Source organism: Silurus aristotelis (assembly GCF_946808225.1).
Source record: "Silurus aristotelis genome assembly, chromosome: 20".
NCBI lineage: Eukaryota > Metazoa > Chordata > Actinopteri > Siluriformes > Siluridae > Silurus > Silurus aristotelis.
In genome coordinates, this window is record NC_139593.1 from 15702962 (window position 1) to 15721480 (window position 18519).

The following is an 18519-nucleotide window of genomic DNA, read 5'->3' on the forward strand; positions in this document are numbered from 1 at the left end:
GAGAGAGTCTGTGCCTTAGGGCTTAGACTTTCATGTTATTGTCTGACCCAAGCTGGTTTCTCTGGACACTTTCTCTTCCGGGATCCTTCAAGTCACAGTTTTCCTGGGATCCTGAGTCCCCTGGATATTGATGTCTGATTATCCAATCTACTTCCCTTTTGTCTCCTTTATTGGCACGTTGTCTATTTGGAGAGAATTGCATAAAAGCGTTTTTTCTGCTCAATTAATTGCATTTTCATCCAATCAAGTCCACCCATTGATTTAACATCATGGATATTGGTGGTCTTACAACGGTGGTAGCCAATTCGGCATACATCTCGGCTCGGGGAAGCTTTGATGGCTCTGCAAACCCAGCAGCAAATCGTGAAAAGAAGTATCATTCCATGCTCAAACTCCCTCACATCACAGTATGCGAGGGCCTTCAGGAGACATTGGACCTCCAGTTTAACAGCATCTGTGTGGAACAACCGATCGGCAAGCGCCTGTTCCGGGAATACCTAGAAACCACTAATGAGTACAAGGGGCCCTGTCGCCTATGGAAGGATGTGGAGGAATATGACACTGCTGAGGACAAGGATCGGGTCAGCAAGGCTTCCAAGATTCTCCAGCGCTACATGGACCCTGCAGCCAAATATTTCTGTCCCTTTCTGCCCGAAAATGACATCACCAAGGTGAAAGAGCGGCATGGGAATGCTTCCGATGACTTGTTTGTGGACATTCTAGCCTGTGTTCTTGATTTCCTTAAGGAGGTCCCATATACCTTCTACCTGGAAACCATGTACTTTAAGAGGTTTCTGCAGTGGAAGTGGCTGGAGATGCAGCCTATAGGTGAGGACTGGTTCCTGGACTTCCGTGTGCTTGGCAAGGGTGGTTTCGGCGAGGTGTCTGCCTGCCAGATGAGGGCTACGGGAAAGATGTACGCCTGCAAGAAACTGAATAAAAAAAGGCTAAAGAAGAGGAAAGGCTATGAGGTAAGAATCGTATCGAGCAAATTGCTTGTCAGGTCCTCACAACATGGTCAGAAAAACACCAAACGTCAAAATGACCTGGTATAAGAATCGGTGTTTAACAAAATAATAAACAGGATGTACTGATGTGTGTTTGTTCTTTTGTATTAGGAAAAGTTTTCTTTGTCTACAACAAATCCCTTGAGTACAAAAATGTACTTATTTAACGTTACAGATATTAAAAGCTGAAACAATTCTAACGCAAAGTCTTTCACCTTCAGTTGAATGTCATTGTTGCTCAGATTACAAGAGCAGCTTAGTTGCATAAGACTCACTACTGTGGATTTTGAAGTGGTCCACTATGTTCCTGTTCTGTAAGGGTCACTAACTAAGCCCCCTAATCTAGCGTTGCACCTTAATATACTGTTACAATGACATATTCCAAATTCAGACAGTGAGCGCAAACATTGAACAACTTTCGCTTCTCCTTCACTTTTGTCTTGTCGTCTTCACCTTTTTTGAGTTGAACTTGTTTGTTTTCCCGCCCATCAATCAATCAGTTCAGTAGTTATTGGGGTAAAATTTTCTTTTTTCCTTGCATTATTTTTATTTTATTGATTTATTTGCTCAGTAACATATGATGTGAAAAGTACAATACTTAAACATACTTAAGTAAAAGTAAACAAATTTTAAGAACTACTTTAAAAAGTAGAAGTACACGCAAAAAAAAAAAAACTACTCAATTACAGTACCGGGAGTGAACGTAATTCGTTACTTTCCACCACTGTATTTAACAGCAATTTAATTTAAATGTTGGGACACTCTATCGAAATATGTTTTAAGGTTACAAGAAACGAAATTCAAATTCACAGAAATGTTGTGGAAACTTCACCAGGTCGGTTCGCATTATAAAGTATGATGCTTTTGCCGATTATATAGGAAATAGCAACCATGATGAAGGGGAAGGCGCTTCTTAATGTTCTGTAGTTTCATATGCCGGTGGAAAGTTTGTGAATATTCATCTGTAGACAGATGCAATGCAAGTTTTCAGAACACACTAATAGACAAATGATTATAGAGAAAATGGAGAAGAAGAAGCCATGGAAGAGCCAAATCGAAAAGAGTTGCAGGATGTCCTGAAAGCAGCAAAAACAACAGTTGGCTGAATAAGTGACGATCTTCACTGCAATTGTGTCTGTGATCTGAAAAATTTAAATGCACATGGAAATGCACATTTGACAGCATTTAGACAAATCAGAAGGAATGGAACAATATACTTGAATCAGATGAGACACAAAAGTAACTGCCAGTAATTCAGATAATCATATATGAAGATCCCAATACCTTTATTAAAGTAAGCCAGTGGAGGCATTATGATATACTTGCTACTCTCTAAATAGTACAAGAGTATTGCAAATCACTAAAAGAAACATGATTTGCATGAAGTACCAGGACATGCTAAAGGAGAATTTAATCTCAGCAACCACAAAAGTGAATCTGAAAATGAACGTTTCACCAAAACGACCACAAACATGCAATCAGAATAGCTTTCGAAGCCTAGACACTTAAATCCTACTGAACATTTATAGTGGATTTTGTAACTGTGTGTCAATCAGAGGGATCCACGAAGGGTTGCCAACCGTTCCGTAAAATACGGAATCGTTCCGTATTTAAGACATAAAAGCAGCGTTTGTCCCGTAATCTACATGTAGAGTAGAAAAGTGTATATGGGATAACAACATCTCCAGAGTCTGATATGGTAGGCTACTGTTTTAAATGGCAGAATTTATTACAAGATGTCTTTTTTTTTGTATAAGTACATACAAAATAATAAATGAAATTAAAGTGCATTCAACATATTGTCACAAAGTAAATGCTCTCTGATTAGATTTGGCCTATTTAAATGTAAAATATAAATATATTTTTAAATAATTATATATATATATATATATATATATATATATATATATATATATATATATATATATATATATATATATATAATATATATATATATATATATATATATATATATATATATATATATATATATATTTAATTGTACATAAATAGGTTAAGAAAAACATGTTTATCAGAGATTTGTTTTCGCAATTAATTCAAGCAAAAAAAAAAAAAAAAAACCTCTCCGGTGTTTTGATTTGTTTTTAAGATCTATAATCACACTCTTGATGTCACCCAAATGAGGATGGGTTCCCCTTTTGAGTCTGGTTCCTCTCAAGGTTTCTTCTTCATAACATCTAAGGGAGTTTTTCCTTGCCACAGTCGCCATGGCTGCTCATCAGGGACAAACGCACACCATTCACCTTAACTGTTAAAAATCTGTATAGCTGATTTGAGACAATGTCTGTTGTGAAAAGTGCTATGGAAATTAACTTGTACATATTTTCCTATAAAGAACAAAGTGTGTCCATTATTTTCCTTTGCTGAAGTTGCCAACTTTAGATCCACCTAACTTTGAGTAACCTATTGGAGTTGATGATTTGCTAAAAAGAATTGGCTGGCAATCGGATATATGTACTTCAGATGGATTTGTGCATTAACTGGCAACAAATCCTTTCTTTCTCTGCAATGTATATTTCATTTTGACAGAACAGCATTTGGGCATTTTGGGAATTCAAAAGGTTTGAAGAAAACATTATTTGAAAGGGAAGAAAGGTGATTCCATGCACTTGGCCCTTAGCTATAGTTTGTTTGAAGTAACACCACTAAATAATGACAGAATTGAAAAGTCGTGTTTTTTGCGTTTTTTGCATTCTTCACAATGAGACGAGAATTATCGCTTTTCAGAAATCAAATAATCAAATGTTATGCGTAATACTGTTGGTTACGTGGCAAAAAGTTGTCTATTGGACATGCAGCAAGAACCTGAACACTGAACAAAAGTACAACAGAGTGAACGGATTACATTTATACATTTATCTACGTACGTATATGTATAAAGCTAGTTTCCATTGCACCATTTCGTTTTCACACCTTGATGCAAATGTGTGGAAAACCACTTCTAATTTGAATCTTTTGGTCTTTTTCAGGGTGCCATGGTGGAGAAACGGATTCTGGCTCGTGTTCATAGTAGATTCATCGTTTCCCTGGCCTACGCCTTCCAGAGCAAAACAGAACTTTGTCTGATCATGACCATCATGAATGGAGGAGACCTGAGGTTAAGATCCACGTCACGCCTTTGATTTTATTGCCTTTCCGATGCTGAAATGATGTTGAACAGAAATGTGATTTTGTGCTCACTTTTTTTTTCAGGTATCACATTTATAATGTAGATGAGAATAATCCAGGCTTCGATGAGCCCAGGGCATGTTATTATACAGCTCAGATCATCCAAGGGTTGGAGCACCTTCATCAGAAGAGAATCATCTACAGAGACCTGAAACCAGAGAATGTTCTTCTTGATAATGAAGGTAATTATTATAAGGTAACCCCCAGCCCACAAAGAGCAGCAATGAAACTGGTGACATTTATGAAGATCAGTGACGTACAGTACAAAGACGCGGTCCATTTAATGCTTTCGTAAAACTGGCAGATTTGTTGTTTTAGTCCAATCTTTGACGTTTGTTTGCATTTGTGCTGATGTTTGTTCAAAGGTAACGTGCGTATCTCTGACCTTGGTTTGGCTGTGGAGTTAGCAGACGACCAGGAAAAGACGAAAGGCTACGCTGGGACTCCTGGTGTGTTGTTTTGTCGCCCTGGTGTAAACGATCGTATGACTGATTGTAGCCCCTCAGTGTTGAGCATGTGAACCGAGACCCAATGCTCCAGTGAACCCAGTTAGATTTCAATCAAAACAAAACAAAAAAAACTTCTACACTTAAACATTTTTATTTCAAGTGTAAGAAAAAAAACTGCTGACTTTTGACTTTCTTCTTTCTTGAATTTAGGATTCATGGCCCCCGAGTTGCTAAAAGGAGATGAGTATGACTACTCTGTAGATTACTTTACTCTTGGGGTCACCCTCTATGAGTTCATTGCTGCTAAAGGACCCTTCAGGAGTCGAGGGGAGAAGGTGACGACTACATTTTATTGTATTTACAGACACAAATGAAAAATCATTCTCGCCCTAAAATGGGAAAAATGCAAGAAGTCTTGTGATTCAAAAATACAGATCATAGAAGGGATGGGGGAAATTGGTTTTTTTTTGTTTTGTTTTTTTTTTTTTTTACAAATTTTTACAATAGAAGCTTCTTGGGTTTTTTTGGGGTTTTTTTTGGGTTTTTTTAATACAATTCTAAAGGAATTCTTTCTCAATTCTCTTTGAAAAAGTCATTATATTATGCCTGATTGGTGTATAAAATAAACAACCTGAAGAGAGAACTATGGTGTTATGAATCATGACAATCCATCTTTAAAAATGTATAATAATCTACTATTTAACCATATTGACAAGTATTATTTATTTTGTAATCATTTATTTCATCAGACGGACCTCAAAATGTGAGTTAGCAAAAGTTTTTCAAATGCAATTTGAAAGTGAGGAATGCACGGTCACAATTGAGGACCAGGGTTTCTCAATTTCAGAACTGAAGAGCCGGAAAGCGCCGTTTTTTGATATTTTGCTGTTTTGTATGTTTATTAGAGAAGGTAAAAAAAAAATTGGGTCTGGACCTGAACCCTCAAAGACAGGAACTGGGCAACTTAAATATGTGAAATTTCCACTCATGTTTAAAAATTCAAATATTTACGCAGGAGCTCCCCCTAGAGGTGGGATTATAAAATTGGAATTAGATTTTTTTTTAAAGCCCTCCAATCCATTTAGGGAAATATAGGCGGCCCGGTCTCAGTCATGAAACGTAATCTATTCATTCATAGGTGTTCATAGGCATGAATTTCGCGCTTCTTTCGTGTCACTGGGGACGACTTTCTATGTGATGTATTTCAGTAGGAAGTACTTTTGGTGCCTTTGACAAAGTTTTCTTTTTGCCACTGAATACCACTGGTGCTGTATTTTTTTTTTTCTCATTTGTTATCACTACGCTACTCTTCAGTGGTTCCTTCCAGTCAAAATACAGTAATTAAGGAGACTGCGTTAATTAGAGACGGACACATTTTCTCTTCTTCTTTCGGCTTCTCCCATTAGGGGTCGCCACAGCGGATCATCCGTCTCCATATCCCCCATCCATAAACCTCCTCTTTGTCCTCCCTTTTTCCTCCTTCCTGGTGGCTCCATCCTCAGCATTCTGCTACTGATATATCCCATGTCCCTCCTCTGCACATGTCAAAACCATCTCAATCTTGCCTCTCACAGTTTGTCTCCAAAACGTCCTACATGCGCTGTCCCTCTAATAAACTCATTTTTAATCCTGTCCATCGTCGTTATCACTCCTAACAAAAACCTCAACATCTTCAGCTCCACCTCCTGTCTTTTACTCAATGCCACTGTCTCTAATCCATACAACATCCCAGGTCTCACCACAGTCCTATAAACTTTCCCTTTCACTCTTGCAGATACTCTTCTATCACAAATCACTCCTGTCACTCTTCTCCACCCACTCCACCCTGCCTGCACTCTTTTCTTCACTTCTCTAACACACTCTCCATTACTTTGCACTGTTGACCCCAGGTACCTGAACTCCCCCATCTCCACCTTGAACCAGTCTGTCGTTCCTACTGCACACTTCACTGCTGTCACACTGTCCTCATACATGTCCTGGACCACCCTCACATACTTCTCTGACACACCCGACTTCCTCATTATCACAATACCACAACTCCTCTCTCGGCACTCTGTAATACGCTTTCTCTAAATCCACAAACACACAATGCAACTCCTTCTGACCTTCTCTTTACTTCTCCATCAACAATCTCAAAGTCTGTAGTGCTCTTCCTCGGCATGAAACCATACTGCTGCTCACAGATGGTCACATCTTCTCTCAGCCTGGCTTCCACTACTCTTTCCCATAACTTCATGGTGTGACTGATCAACTTAATTCCCCTGTAGTTACTGCAGGTCTGCACATCACCCTTATTCTTAAAGAAAGGTACCAGCACACTCCTTCTCCATTTCTTAGTCATCCTCTCACCTTCCAAAATCATGTTGAACAACCTGGTTAAAACGTCACTGCAATCTCTCCTAAACATCTGAGCAATCTGTCAATCCCAATCCTGTTTCTTCAACCTTTTTCTTCGTATGTTCTCCTGCACTTCCTCATTCCACCACCACGTCTCTTTGTCTTCCTTTCTATTTCCAGATGTCACACCATGTTCTTTTCTAGCTGTCTCCCTCATCACTTCGCAGTAGTTGCCCAATCATCCAGCACCTCTTCACCACCACCAAGCCCCTGTCTGACCTCTTCCCTTAATCTCATACTACAGTCTTCCTCCTTCAGTTTCCTCTCCTACTCTTCTTCTTCACCTCCAAAACCATCCTTCAGAACACCATCCGATGCTGTGTAGCTACACTGTCGCCTGCCAACGCCTTATAGTCTCCAATCTCCTTAAGGCTGCATCTCCTACATACAATATAGTCCACCTGTGTGCACCTTCCTCCACTCTTATACGTCACCCTATGATCCTCCTTCTTCTTAAAATAAGTGTTCACCACTGCCATTTCCATCTTTTTAGCAAAATCTACCACCATCTGCCCTTCCACATTCCTCTCCTTAAAACCATACCTACCCATCACCTCCTCATCACCTCTGTTCCCTTCACCTACATGCCCATTAAAGTCTGCCCCAATCACCAATCTTTCATTCCTTCGTACACCTTCTCTCACTTCATCTAACTCACTCCAGAATTTTTCCTTCTCCTCCATCTCACAACCCACTTGTGGAGCATAAGCACTGATGACATTTATCATCATCCCTTCAACTTCCAGCTTCACGATCATCACCCTATCAAAAACTCTCTTCACCTCCACTACACTCTTACTGTACTCTTCCTTCAGAATCACCCCTACACCATTTCTCTTTCCATCCACACCATGATAGAACAGTTTAAACCTACTGTATATTTTCTCCCTTATTCACTAATAAAAATTGAGAAATAAGATTATCTTTTGCATTTCTGTCAGTATTACCCATGATCCTCAGCCTCCGTTGCTCTGGAGACAAAGCCAGATGGAGGCAGTCATGCAGTCGAGTGACACGGGAAAAAAAGGGAAATTCATGTCCATCAACACAAATCAATAGATTAAAGTTTGTGACTAAGTCAGGAAATGCAGTGAGACAGTGTTCAGATGCCTTCTCAGCGCATCGTAAGCATTTAATGTCTATTTCTTATCATTCTATCCATCTATCTATCTATCTATCTATCTATCTATCTATCTATCTATCTATCTATCTATCTATCTATCTATCTATCTATCTATCTATCTATCTATCTATCTATCTATCTATCTATCTAACAAAAAAAAACAAGTGCAACAGCTACTAGTCCTTCTTTGCCTACTCATTAAAAAAAAAAGACTTTTTGTACAGGTGGAGAACAAAGAGGTGAAGAAGCGCATCCTGAATGACCCAGTAACCTACACAGAGAAATTCAGTGAGAATGCAAAGTCCATATGTGAAGCTTTGCTAGCCAAGGAAGTGGACAAGAGATTGGGCTTCAAGAATGGGGCTTGCGATGAGTTGCGCACCCACCCTTTCTTCAGCAGCATCAACTGGAGAAAGCTGGATGCAGGTAGGCCAGAAACCGGCTTGTTCCTAGTTACAACCTTTGACTTGTACTGCTGTATATATTAAAGTCGTTTTGCTGATTTGGATGGAGCAACATTCTGGTGTTTCTGCACTAAATCATCTCCTTTGTTTTCATAGGGATTCTGCCGCCTCCGTTTGTCCCTGATTCGAAGACCGTGTACGCCAAAAACCTTGACGATGTCGGCGCATTCTCCACTGTGAAAGGGGTGGCCCTGGAAGACGTGGATAAAGAATTCTTCGACGAGTTTGCCTCTGGAAATATCCCCATACCGTGGCAGGAAGAGATGATTGAGACAGGAATCTTTGGCGAGCTGAACGTCTGGGGTCGTGGTGGCACTCTGCCCAACGATCTACGGCGTGAGTCAATCCTGGAGCAGCCTCCGAAGTCCTCCACTTGCACCATATCATAAACGCTTTGCTGAACAGTGGACTCTTTCCGCTTTCCTAAATGCTCTCCAAATGGGTTGATGCCTGGACATAAAGAGATTCAGGAATGACCTGAAGGATAAAATTTGATAATTTTTTTTTATATCACCAAAAGTGGACTGCGAGCAGCTTTTAACACACATTACATTTGGAAATTGACAGAAGGGAATTTGGTGGATTGCACTGATGAGTAGCACTTATTATATATTTTTAAGTATGTCCAAGACCAAATCAATTTATCTTCTTCCGTTGGCATAAAAAAAAGTCTAACTCAGATGTATTAATGTGTACAGAGCTGAATGCTGACGCTATTCAGGGCCAGCTAGCTGCCCTGTCAGGCGAATATGAAATCTGATTGGTTAAAGAAACAGAGCTATTTCTTAAGGAGACTATAGTTAAAAAGGCCAGCAGTACTGACTTTGAAGGCCCTGGGCAGATTAGATTGACATGGCAGCACATAGAGCCTGAAATCTGATTGGACAAAAAATCGAACATCCACATACACGTGCTGGAAGCAGTGCAGCCAAGAGAAACGCTACGAAATGAAGAGAATAAACTGTTGATGAATAAATTAATACAATTTCATGGAGCAAATATTCAAATTTAGGTTGTAAATGTAGGTCAGTGTTTTTGATAGTGGTTATGCCAGCAGAGAAGGCTTTAACCCTGACCGCCCACCACTGGTGAACACATACTTAGACCTTCAACAAGATATTTATTTGCCTAATCAATGTATTTTTAGAAATCGGACTGTTCTACATTGACTTTGTTTCTGAATGTCTTCTCTTTTTGCATAACCAGTGTAGTCAAATATCGTCGATTCCATCTAGCCAAAAGACTGAGCCATAGATTTATGTGACCACAGCATGCCAACAATGTGCACATGGGTAGATATGTTTAGTTTACAGCAGTGTGCTTGTAAACTAAGTTTCTATTGAAAGTTCTGGTATTTTTTATGGGATCTCGGAACAGCCTGTGATCGAAGGCAAGGCCAAATCCCAAGCTCAAGCAAAAACAAAGCATTCTCATACCTGTGGATGCTGGCCCTATGAAAATCCAAAGCCCTTCTTAGAAAATGGCATACGCCTAAAAGCAGTTCCGCATCAGAAAGCCATGGTCATGGGGACAAGGATCCCTCCTTGGAAGCAGTATGGTATCATAAGATCCTCAATGTGAATTCAGAACACATTAACCTGCAGACTCTTGCATTCTTGCTAACTGTTTGTGACAACATTGATTTGGGAAATAGGCAGACGTTTGTTCCTTATAATTGTAAGATTGTCCCTAATGGGCGAGCCGATGGTGACTGTGGCAAGGAAGAACTTCCAAGAGGTAACGAGGGAACCCGTTTTCATCTGGGTGTCACTGGATGTCCAGTTCACCTTTGTTGAGGTGTGCAGGTAAACAAATGCAACCTGCCATACGAGCCACTGTAGCAGACTGTTGCCTTTAAGTAGAGTCCAAATCCGTCCTCGAAGCTCCCGTGTCGCTCCAGAATTTCATGGATCTGCAGGCTGTTGATGCGAAACAATCCCCAGATGCACAGAATGGCCTCCAATCAGAGAGAACTCCATCCAGAGGCATGGGGCCTGGACGAAGCAGGCAGATCTGAGGACAGCCGAATGGCCAGTGAAACTGTGGTTCCCACTGCTGCCCATGCAAATGGTTGGGACATCCTGGCTTTTATGTGGTATCTCTTCCCAAAATGTCATGTCCCCTCTGATTAGATTTGGTGCACTGCCCGGTCCTGACTTGTCCATGGGTTTCTCACTGCATTGTGGCAGAGGGTATTCAGATGTTAGACACTACGCCTGGCATTAGGGGGTAAATTTTAATACATCATATAGCGATAGTAAACCCTCATTCACAGGAACTTCTCAGGCACACAACATAATCTAACCATAATAATAAACCAGTGTGGTGTTTTTTTAACATGGAAGAACGTATAATTGTCGATCTTTCAGGTCTTTGCTTCAGGACAGGATCTGTTTTTTTTTTTTTATATATATATATTAATTTATACAAAGAGGCTTGTGTGTGAGAATATGTTTATATGTTTACAGCTGCTTTTATGCAGCGATTAATAACAATGTCCTCAAGAAGTTTTCGTCTGTTCAAAGCATTGACACGCTGTTCTACAGTACGTTGCGGCCCAATATGAAGAAGGAATAATACATCTTTAAAGTTTCCAAATAACCACGCACTTTTGTCATGTTCTAGTTCTTTTTTTTTTTTCAATCAAAGGTACAAGAGTTAGGAATTTCAGGGGTCTCAGACTTTGTTATTTAATGTATGAATTGTCATTTAACTGCTGTATTTTCTATGTCTATATTGAATTGCAGTTTGCGTTAAAGCTTAGAAGGATGTAAAGATTAATTTATTAATCTTAGTGAATTGATTTTATCTCTTGTAATAATTCAGGGCTATATTTTACTATATTTTACTTAGCAGAAAAATATCATGTATGAAATAAAGAGGTGCTGGTGACTAGCTTTGCAGGACATGCTTATGCTTTTTTATAGTTTAATTTTGGCTTGCTGAGTCATCGTGCCCAGATAAGCTTTTTTTTAGTCCTCTTAGACCATCCTTTTGCTGTAAAAAGCTGTGAATGAACATTTAATGTGTACGTAATAATATAATAAATAACCATTTTTCGAATTATGCAGTAGGTATCACATTTATTCAAATAAATATTTTGACAGAAATGTGTTATGTGGCTTGTTTTCGTTCAATATATATTTATATCGATACATTATTATCGATATAAATATTTATTACTGGAATTATTTTTTTGTCCTCCTGCAAGTGGCAGCCTTATATGGTCAGGACTCGAACCCACACCCCCAGATCCAAAGTTCAATGCCTTAACCATGACTTAAGAATGTGTTTTGTATTGTTTTTATGATTTATAATCACACGTGCGATATCACCCAGATGAGGGTGGGTTCCCCTTTTAAGTCTGGTTCCTCTAAAGGTTTCTTCCTTTTAACATCTAAGAGAGTTTTTCCTTGCTCAAGTCACCCCAGGATTTTTATCAGGGGTAAATACACATAATTCACTTATATTTTCATTGTACATTCTCTAAAGCTGCTTTGAGACAATGTCCATTGTGAAAAGTGATATAAAAATGAACTTAGACTTGACCTTGAACATAACCACTACTCTACCACCTCCCCACCCACTGGGATAAATAAATCTGCATGTCTGCCTAAAGTCAACTTACATCTAAAGTTTTTCAAAAATGTAAGAATAAAAAGCTTTACAATTCCAATAAAGTGAGAATATCACCACACACAGGTGAATAATGAGCCTAAAATGTTAACTTTTTTTTATCAGAAATGTGGTTCCTGTCTGCAAGAAGTCAGAGAACCTCAAACACTTGGGGGTTTTCTTTACAAATTCATATATATATATATATATATATATATATATATATATATATATATATATATATATATATATATATATATATATCAACTACTAGTGGATAAACCAACGTTTGACACAGTAGAAATAGACGGGCCTTGGTTTTTACCTTTGTTGGTCACATTAATCATGTTAAAATTGTTCAAAATGTTGTCCAAACTTTTTCAGCACATTCTAATTTACTTCGACAAGTATTTCTTTACTAGTTTTGATGCTGTTTATTTTTATAGGGACAATTTCGAGAAATCAATTCTCCAGCTCCTTAAGTCTAAGAGAGGCCTCACTTTGTGCAAGTTTAGTCCGATCTTTTTAATTTGTATTTCTGACAATTACCCCGTCCCCAACCACACTGAATGCCACTGGGATGAACATTGACTGAACCCCTGATTTCCTCATTCAACTCAGTAATGATGTAGCTGAATCAACACAAATATACACAGTCACGCTTCAAATCTATTTAAGAAGAGTTATTACAAGAGTGAAAGGAGTCCTGAATGGGGTGTTTAACAAGGACATATGGCACTTCATAACTATTAGTTCATAAAGGTCAAGGGTTACGGCTCTGGTTTACTGATATTAAAAGGTATTGCCAAGCTGCCAGTCTTAAGTAAGTCCTGTTAATGCTCTGTGATCCAGGGGTGCTGTATCATGACTGACCCGGTGCTTTGACCCCAGTTTCCAAACACTGGAATTTTTCCTTGAAGCTGGAATTATGCACAAGCAACTGTGGAGGAAACTCAAAGTATTTAGATCCCCAAAAGAAAGTGTTTTATTACAATTTCTCTAACAAAGAACTTCATCAGACTTTATGGATATCAAGAGTGAATCCTCATTTTGGTGATTATTAATATTTAAAACAATACAGAACACTGAAGAGTGAGAACTAACATGAGCACTGGAATGTAAGATTATGAGTAATGTTCTTTCTACAGTCTTATAGTCATTTAAGATTATGGAACCAGGAGCTACTGAGCAACTCATAAAATAACTCAACATTTAAGATCATCACAGATCCAACACCAGATTCTCCATGCCTTTAAACACTCATGCCTTTAAACACACCATGCCTTTAAACACTCAAAGAGGTCCAATGTCCAAACTCCACATGAAGTGAAATCCAAATTGGTGCTGGTACGTCTCTAGATGGTTCGGCATGTCTTTAATGTGACTCAAAAGAAGAGTAGTCTCGAGTTATTCGTTAATTTTTTACTGGACGCGCATGTGCAAAGCATCGCAAAAGCTCAGGAGGTTATGTGCAGGAAATATAATTGAGTAGTTCATCTCATGAGATTTTAAGTCCGAGTCCTTTTTTGTCAAGTGACTCCCAAAGACGCTACACAATAAAATTTATAATTTTTTAAAAAACTTTTATAGGAGTCAACTGGCAAAAAGAACTAACGACATGAACCAGAAGATATGAGGGTGTGAGCTACTTATTCTGTTTAGCATAATTTGTTCTTAGCGGCATTGCCATATTTTCATTATTGAAACCATAGTCAAAGTTTGTGTATGTAGACATGTTGGGGGGAATTTGCTTTTTGAAAATTTATTATTTTTATATATTTTATTTCTGACCAAACGAAATAAACTAAATGACACATTAAAGATTCATTTTGATGGACGAGATTCAAAGAACCGAATCACTAAAATTATCCGATCTTCCCATTACAATTTTCATTAGTGAAAGCCATCAATGAGAAGCCATCAGTGAGAACCATCAAGGTGTGGCCCGGAGAGGCAGATTTCACACTCCAGGAAAGGTTTTTACACACAGACTGGAGTACATTTGCTTCTCAGGCCACCAGTGACACTCACACTGACATCGACTGCTACACCTCCTCTGTACTGGATTACATCAGTACCACCATAGACAGTGTTACTACCCAGAAACAGATCATCAAATACCCAAATCAGAAGCCATGGATGAACAAGGAGGTGCGCCTCCTGTTGAAGGCACTAACCCTTTAATACCATTTTATTTAATGTATGTAAATCATGTAACACTATATATCCTGCACTTGCTGATATTGCACTCTGGTTAGACCCAAACTGCATTTCGTTGCCTTGTACTTGAACATGTGTAATGACAATAAAGTTGAATCTAATCTAATTATTGGAACCTTGGTCAAAGTTTGTGTATGTAGACATGTTGGGGCGAATTCGCTTTTTGATTCGCTTTTTTGTTATATATTTTATTTTTGATCAAAGGAACGAAATGAACTAAATGACTCATAAAAGATTCATTCATTGTGATGGATAAGATTCAAAGAACCAAATCAGTAAAACGATCCAATCTTCCCATCACTAGTTCAGAGTTAAAACCGCCGTTGGTGGTCACGTGATTGCTTCCGCGTTGTGATTGGACGGAGGCGCTTGACGTTGTCCAATCAAATCGCGACAAAATTTAAAACATTTCTTTCAACGGACCGGTTTGAATCGAGCAGCGCTGTGTTGTGTATGTGGGCCGTTGGGTTTATTTGCGTCCAGGAGCTTCACAGGGATATGAGACGAAAATGACCGAAGAATCTGCGGTTAAAGTCTGTGTTAGGGTTCGACCCCTTATTACACGGTAAGAGAAACACAGATTTTTTGATATTTAGTCGTTTTATTAGGTAAATAAAATCACATCCGAGTCGCTGTGAAACGAACGAGTTACTTGGAAGAACTAGAGTTGTGAAGTTTTGATCTGGGTCTTGGATGGTAGTCTTATTAGTTATATATTCTTTATTAAAAAGTAAAAAAGAGTGGTGTATAAATGGTGAAAACTAGCACTAGAAGTTCCAGGGTAGGGAATATTGTTGCCAACAGCTCTTGATTAATGGCATATATTCAGTTGTACGTTATTACATTACATGTAATACAATAACAATGTAGAAGAAACTCCACCAAATTACATTTTTACATACAACCACCTCTTCTTACTTCATAGCATAATTTCTAGTGACAGTTGATTACTGGTGCCCCAGTTTTGCCAATCTGTCACTTATGGGCCCTTGAGCAAGGCCCTTAATTGTCTATGCTTCAGTATCATGTCTGACAATGCGCCCCAACCACACCTTCCTAAATTCTCTGGGATTTCAAAAACAAAAAATTAAACTATACTGTGTATATGGGAGAAGTAAAAAGCCCCTTTCTTCTTTTCTTCTCATTTGTTCTTTCATTCTGTTTAAATCAGTCATGTGACCTGTGGCGGTGACAGAAAACACTACTCGCATGTTCTGTATGATGATAGACAGCAGACTCATTTGAGAACTTTTTCCAATGGAAGAAGATTGTCCTGTTTCTAGAGGGGTTCTAGAAGTGTTTTATGCCTTGAGATGATAAATGATGCTAAAACTCAAGTCAAAGCTGGAGCTGGAGGATCCCAAGGACACGACTTGAGAAAAGATGATCGGGATTAAAATATATTCCATTATATACATATTTTATTTGTAGTTACATGCTTGCATTACATACTCGAGGTGTGTTGCACTATTATTATATATTGGCTTCATGGTGATTTTGCACTCTTTTAAATCCTGTTTGTGAAGAGTCCAGTCTTTTAAGTTGGTTGGCAGCGTAACTAACCAAAATAATGAGTGTTTCAAAGTCGTTTTCTCAACCGATTAGACAATTTTCAAGTTATTTTCATCCCTGTCGAGCAGACAGATGTTCCCTCTTGTCTCAGGCCATGATTTAAAATGAATAGTTGGTTGTAGTGGAAGCTCAGTGGTTAAAGCTGTTGGAATACTAATCAGAAGGTGGTGAGTTCAAATCCCAGCTCTGGATTAACTGCTCAAAAGCACAGAAGCTTTTGTTGGTGCTCGGATTTAAACATTTCACTTTTTGATCAACATCTTAACTACTGAGGTACTGCTTCCTCCAATGAACAAAGTAATGGCACAGATTAATAAATCCTTTTTTTTTTGGAGGAGTTCTGTAGTAATATTACTAATATTTTTTTACATAGTATTTAAAAAATGCTGCTCTTCTTCAATCGTAGTGAGGAGGGAGAGAATGCCGAGCCTGTACAGCTGTACTGGAAGGCTGATCAGCAGGCCATCCATCAGGTTGACGATGATGGCAACATGACCAAAAGTTTTAGCTTTGGTAAGTATAACTAGATAATGTCTGATATAATAAACTTCACAGTCGGATATTTTGCATAACTGTTCTTTCATTGCCTTTAAAATGCAGATCGGGTTTTTAGTGCCGAAGAATCCACCAATCAGCTCTATCATGGCATCGCCAAACCCCTGGTGGTGTCCACTGTCGAAGGATACAATGGTAAGTATGACAGCCAGGACATGGTGTGTAATCTATAGTGTGTGTATATATATATTGATCATGAATCTTCTTTTTCCCCCACCAGGAACTATATTTGCGTATGGACAGACTTCCTCTGGAAAGACTTTTACAATGATGGGTAGCGAGCACAACCCTGGCGTGATCCCACTGGCCATGGCGGATGTTTTTCATACGATCAAAAATGTATGATACAGGATCGAGTTGATGGATGGAATAGATTTGTTTGTTTATTTATTTATTTATTTATTTATTTATTTATTTATTTAATACGTAGTCAACGGGAATCACTACCATGTCATTTTGTCTGTGTATCCAGTGTCCAAAGAAAGAGTTTCTTCTGCGTGTGAGCTACATGGAAATTTACAACGAAACAGTCACGGATCTCCTGTGCGACAGCTGGAAAAGAAAACCGCTGGAAATCCGCGAAGGCAACTACGTAAGTGTGATCTCTGAATTGGCCCTCGTTTTGAATGCAACGCATCTTATATGAACGAACGTTTCGTGTCTCCGGCAGAAAAACGTCTACGTGGCCGATTTGACCGAAGAGCTGGTGACGACTCCAGAACAAGCCCTGGCCTGGATCCGGAAAGGAGAAAGTAAATGTGGTCATTTGTTTTCTCAATATGGAATAAACCCGAACGGTGCATGCTAATTAGCAGAATAATTCACAGTAGGGTTATGGGCCATGAGCCTGAGTATTCATTTCACAATGACAGCCATTGAATACGCATTACACTTTACACATTATTTATTTCACAGTATTAAGTGTAATAATGTCCGCCATCGTGTGCACGGTGTAAGGTCTTCAAAGAACGTATAAGTTTAAAAAATGTGATCATCTGACCAATCATAAAAATCCAACACACCCCCGAGACACGGTAATCGATTAATCAGAATTTTCTACTCTCAGAAAACCGACATTACGGGAAAACCAAAATGAACCAGAGGAGCAGTCGCTCTCACACCATCTTCCGCATGGTGAGTGACTCAATCAACGCACTTGATTTTCGTTCCTGCTTCCTGGTGAAATCTCACAAGCGTATTGTTTTCAGATCTTGGAGAGCAGAGAGAGAAGTGACCCAGTGTCTGGCGAAAACGCAGACGGCGCCATCATCGTGTCCCATTTGGTGAGCGGATGTTTTCAAGTTCCCTGTGGTCATGGTGAGGTGGTAGCTCAGTGGTTAAGGGTGTGGGTTACTAATCAGGAGGTCGGGGGGGTTCAAGTCCCAGTGTGGTTGAGCAGCTATGCAAAGAATTTTTGTGCTGTAATGTGTTTGTGACCTGTATGTATATAATCTCGTGTGTGTGTGTGTGTGTGTGTGTGTGTGTGTGTGTGTGTGTGTGTGTGTGTGTGTGTGTGTGTGTGTGTGTGTGTGTGTGTGTGTGTGTGTGTGTGTGTGTGTGTGTGTGTGTGTGTGTGTGTGTGTGTGTGTGTGTGTGTACAGCTGTGGCTAAAATATTTGGGAATGACAAATTCAAAGTCTGCTACTTATTGGTTTTTAGACATTTTGGTCAGATGTTGCCATGGTACACATTTACAAGCATTTCCTCAGTGTCAAAAGCTTTTATTGACAATTACATTAAGTTCATGCAATGCAAAGAGTCAATATTCGCAGTGTTTCAAGGCCTCTGCTGTTCACCATACTGGCAATTATCTTCCGGGCCACGTCCTGACCGATAGCAGCCTTTTCTTGAATAATAAACAGAATTTGTCAGAATTTGTGGGTTTTTGTTTGTCCACCTGCCCCTTGATGATTGACCACAAGCTCTCA

The 18519-nt window shown here is 39.1% G+C and overlaps 2 protein-coding genes across 6 annotated transcripts in view; both read left to right on the top strand.

Moving 5' to 3' along the window:
- The first annotated feature begins 14 nt into the window (after positions 1-14).
- grk1a (G protein-coupled receptor kinase 1 a) lies at positions 15-9325 on the top strand. Its single transcript, XM_083522384.1, has 7 exons — positions 15-971; positions 3998-4125; positions 4221-4378; positions 4562-4645; positions 4856-4980; positions 8390-8591; positions 8726-9325. The coding sequence occupies exons 1-7, from the start codon at positions 270-272 to the stop codon at positions 9016-9018; spliced, it is 1692 nt and encodes a 563-aa protein (XP_083378510.1). The 5' UTR covers positions 15-269; the 3' UTR covers positions 9019-9325.
- Positions 9326-14870: 5545 nt separating this feature from the next.
- The window catches only part of cenpe (centromere protein E), a 38246-nt gene continuing 34597 nt past the window's right edge, over positions 14871-18519 (top strand). For all 5 annotated transcript variants that reach the window (XM_083522239.1, XM_083522242.1, XM_083522243.1 and 2 more), the window contains exons 1-8: positions 14871-15029; positions 16443-16549; positions 16637-16726; positions 16812-16930; positions 17064-17183; positions 17262-17343; positions 17658-17725; positions 17800-17874. In XM_083522239.1, the coding sequence (XP_083378365.1) occupies positions 14974-15029; positions 16443-16549; positions 16637-16726; positions 16812-16930; positions 17064-17183; positions 17262-17343; positions 17658-17725; positions 17800-17874 (717 nt within the window). In that variant the 5' untranslated portion in view covers positions 14871-14973. The remainder of the gene's footprint in view (positions 15030-16442; positions 16550-16636; positions 16727-16811; positions 16931-17063; positions 17184-17261; positions 17344-17657; positions 17726-17799; positions 17875-18519) is intronic.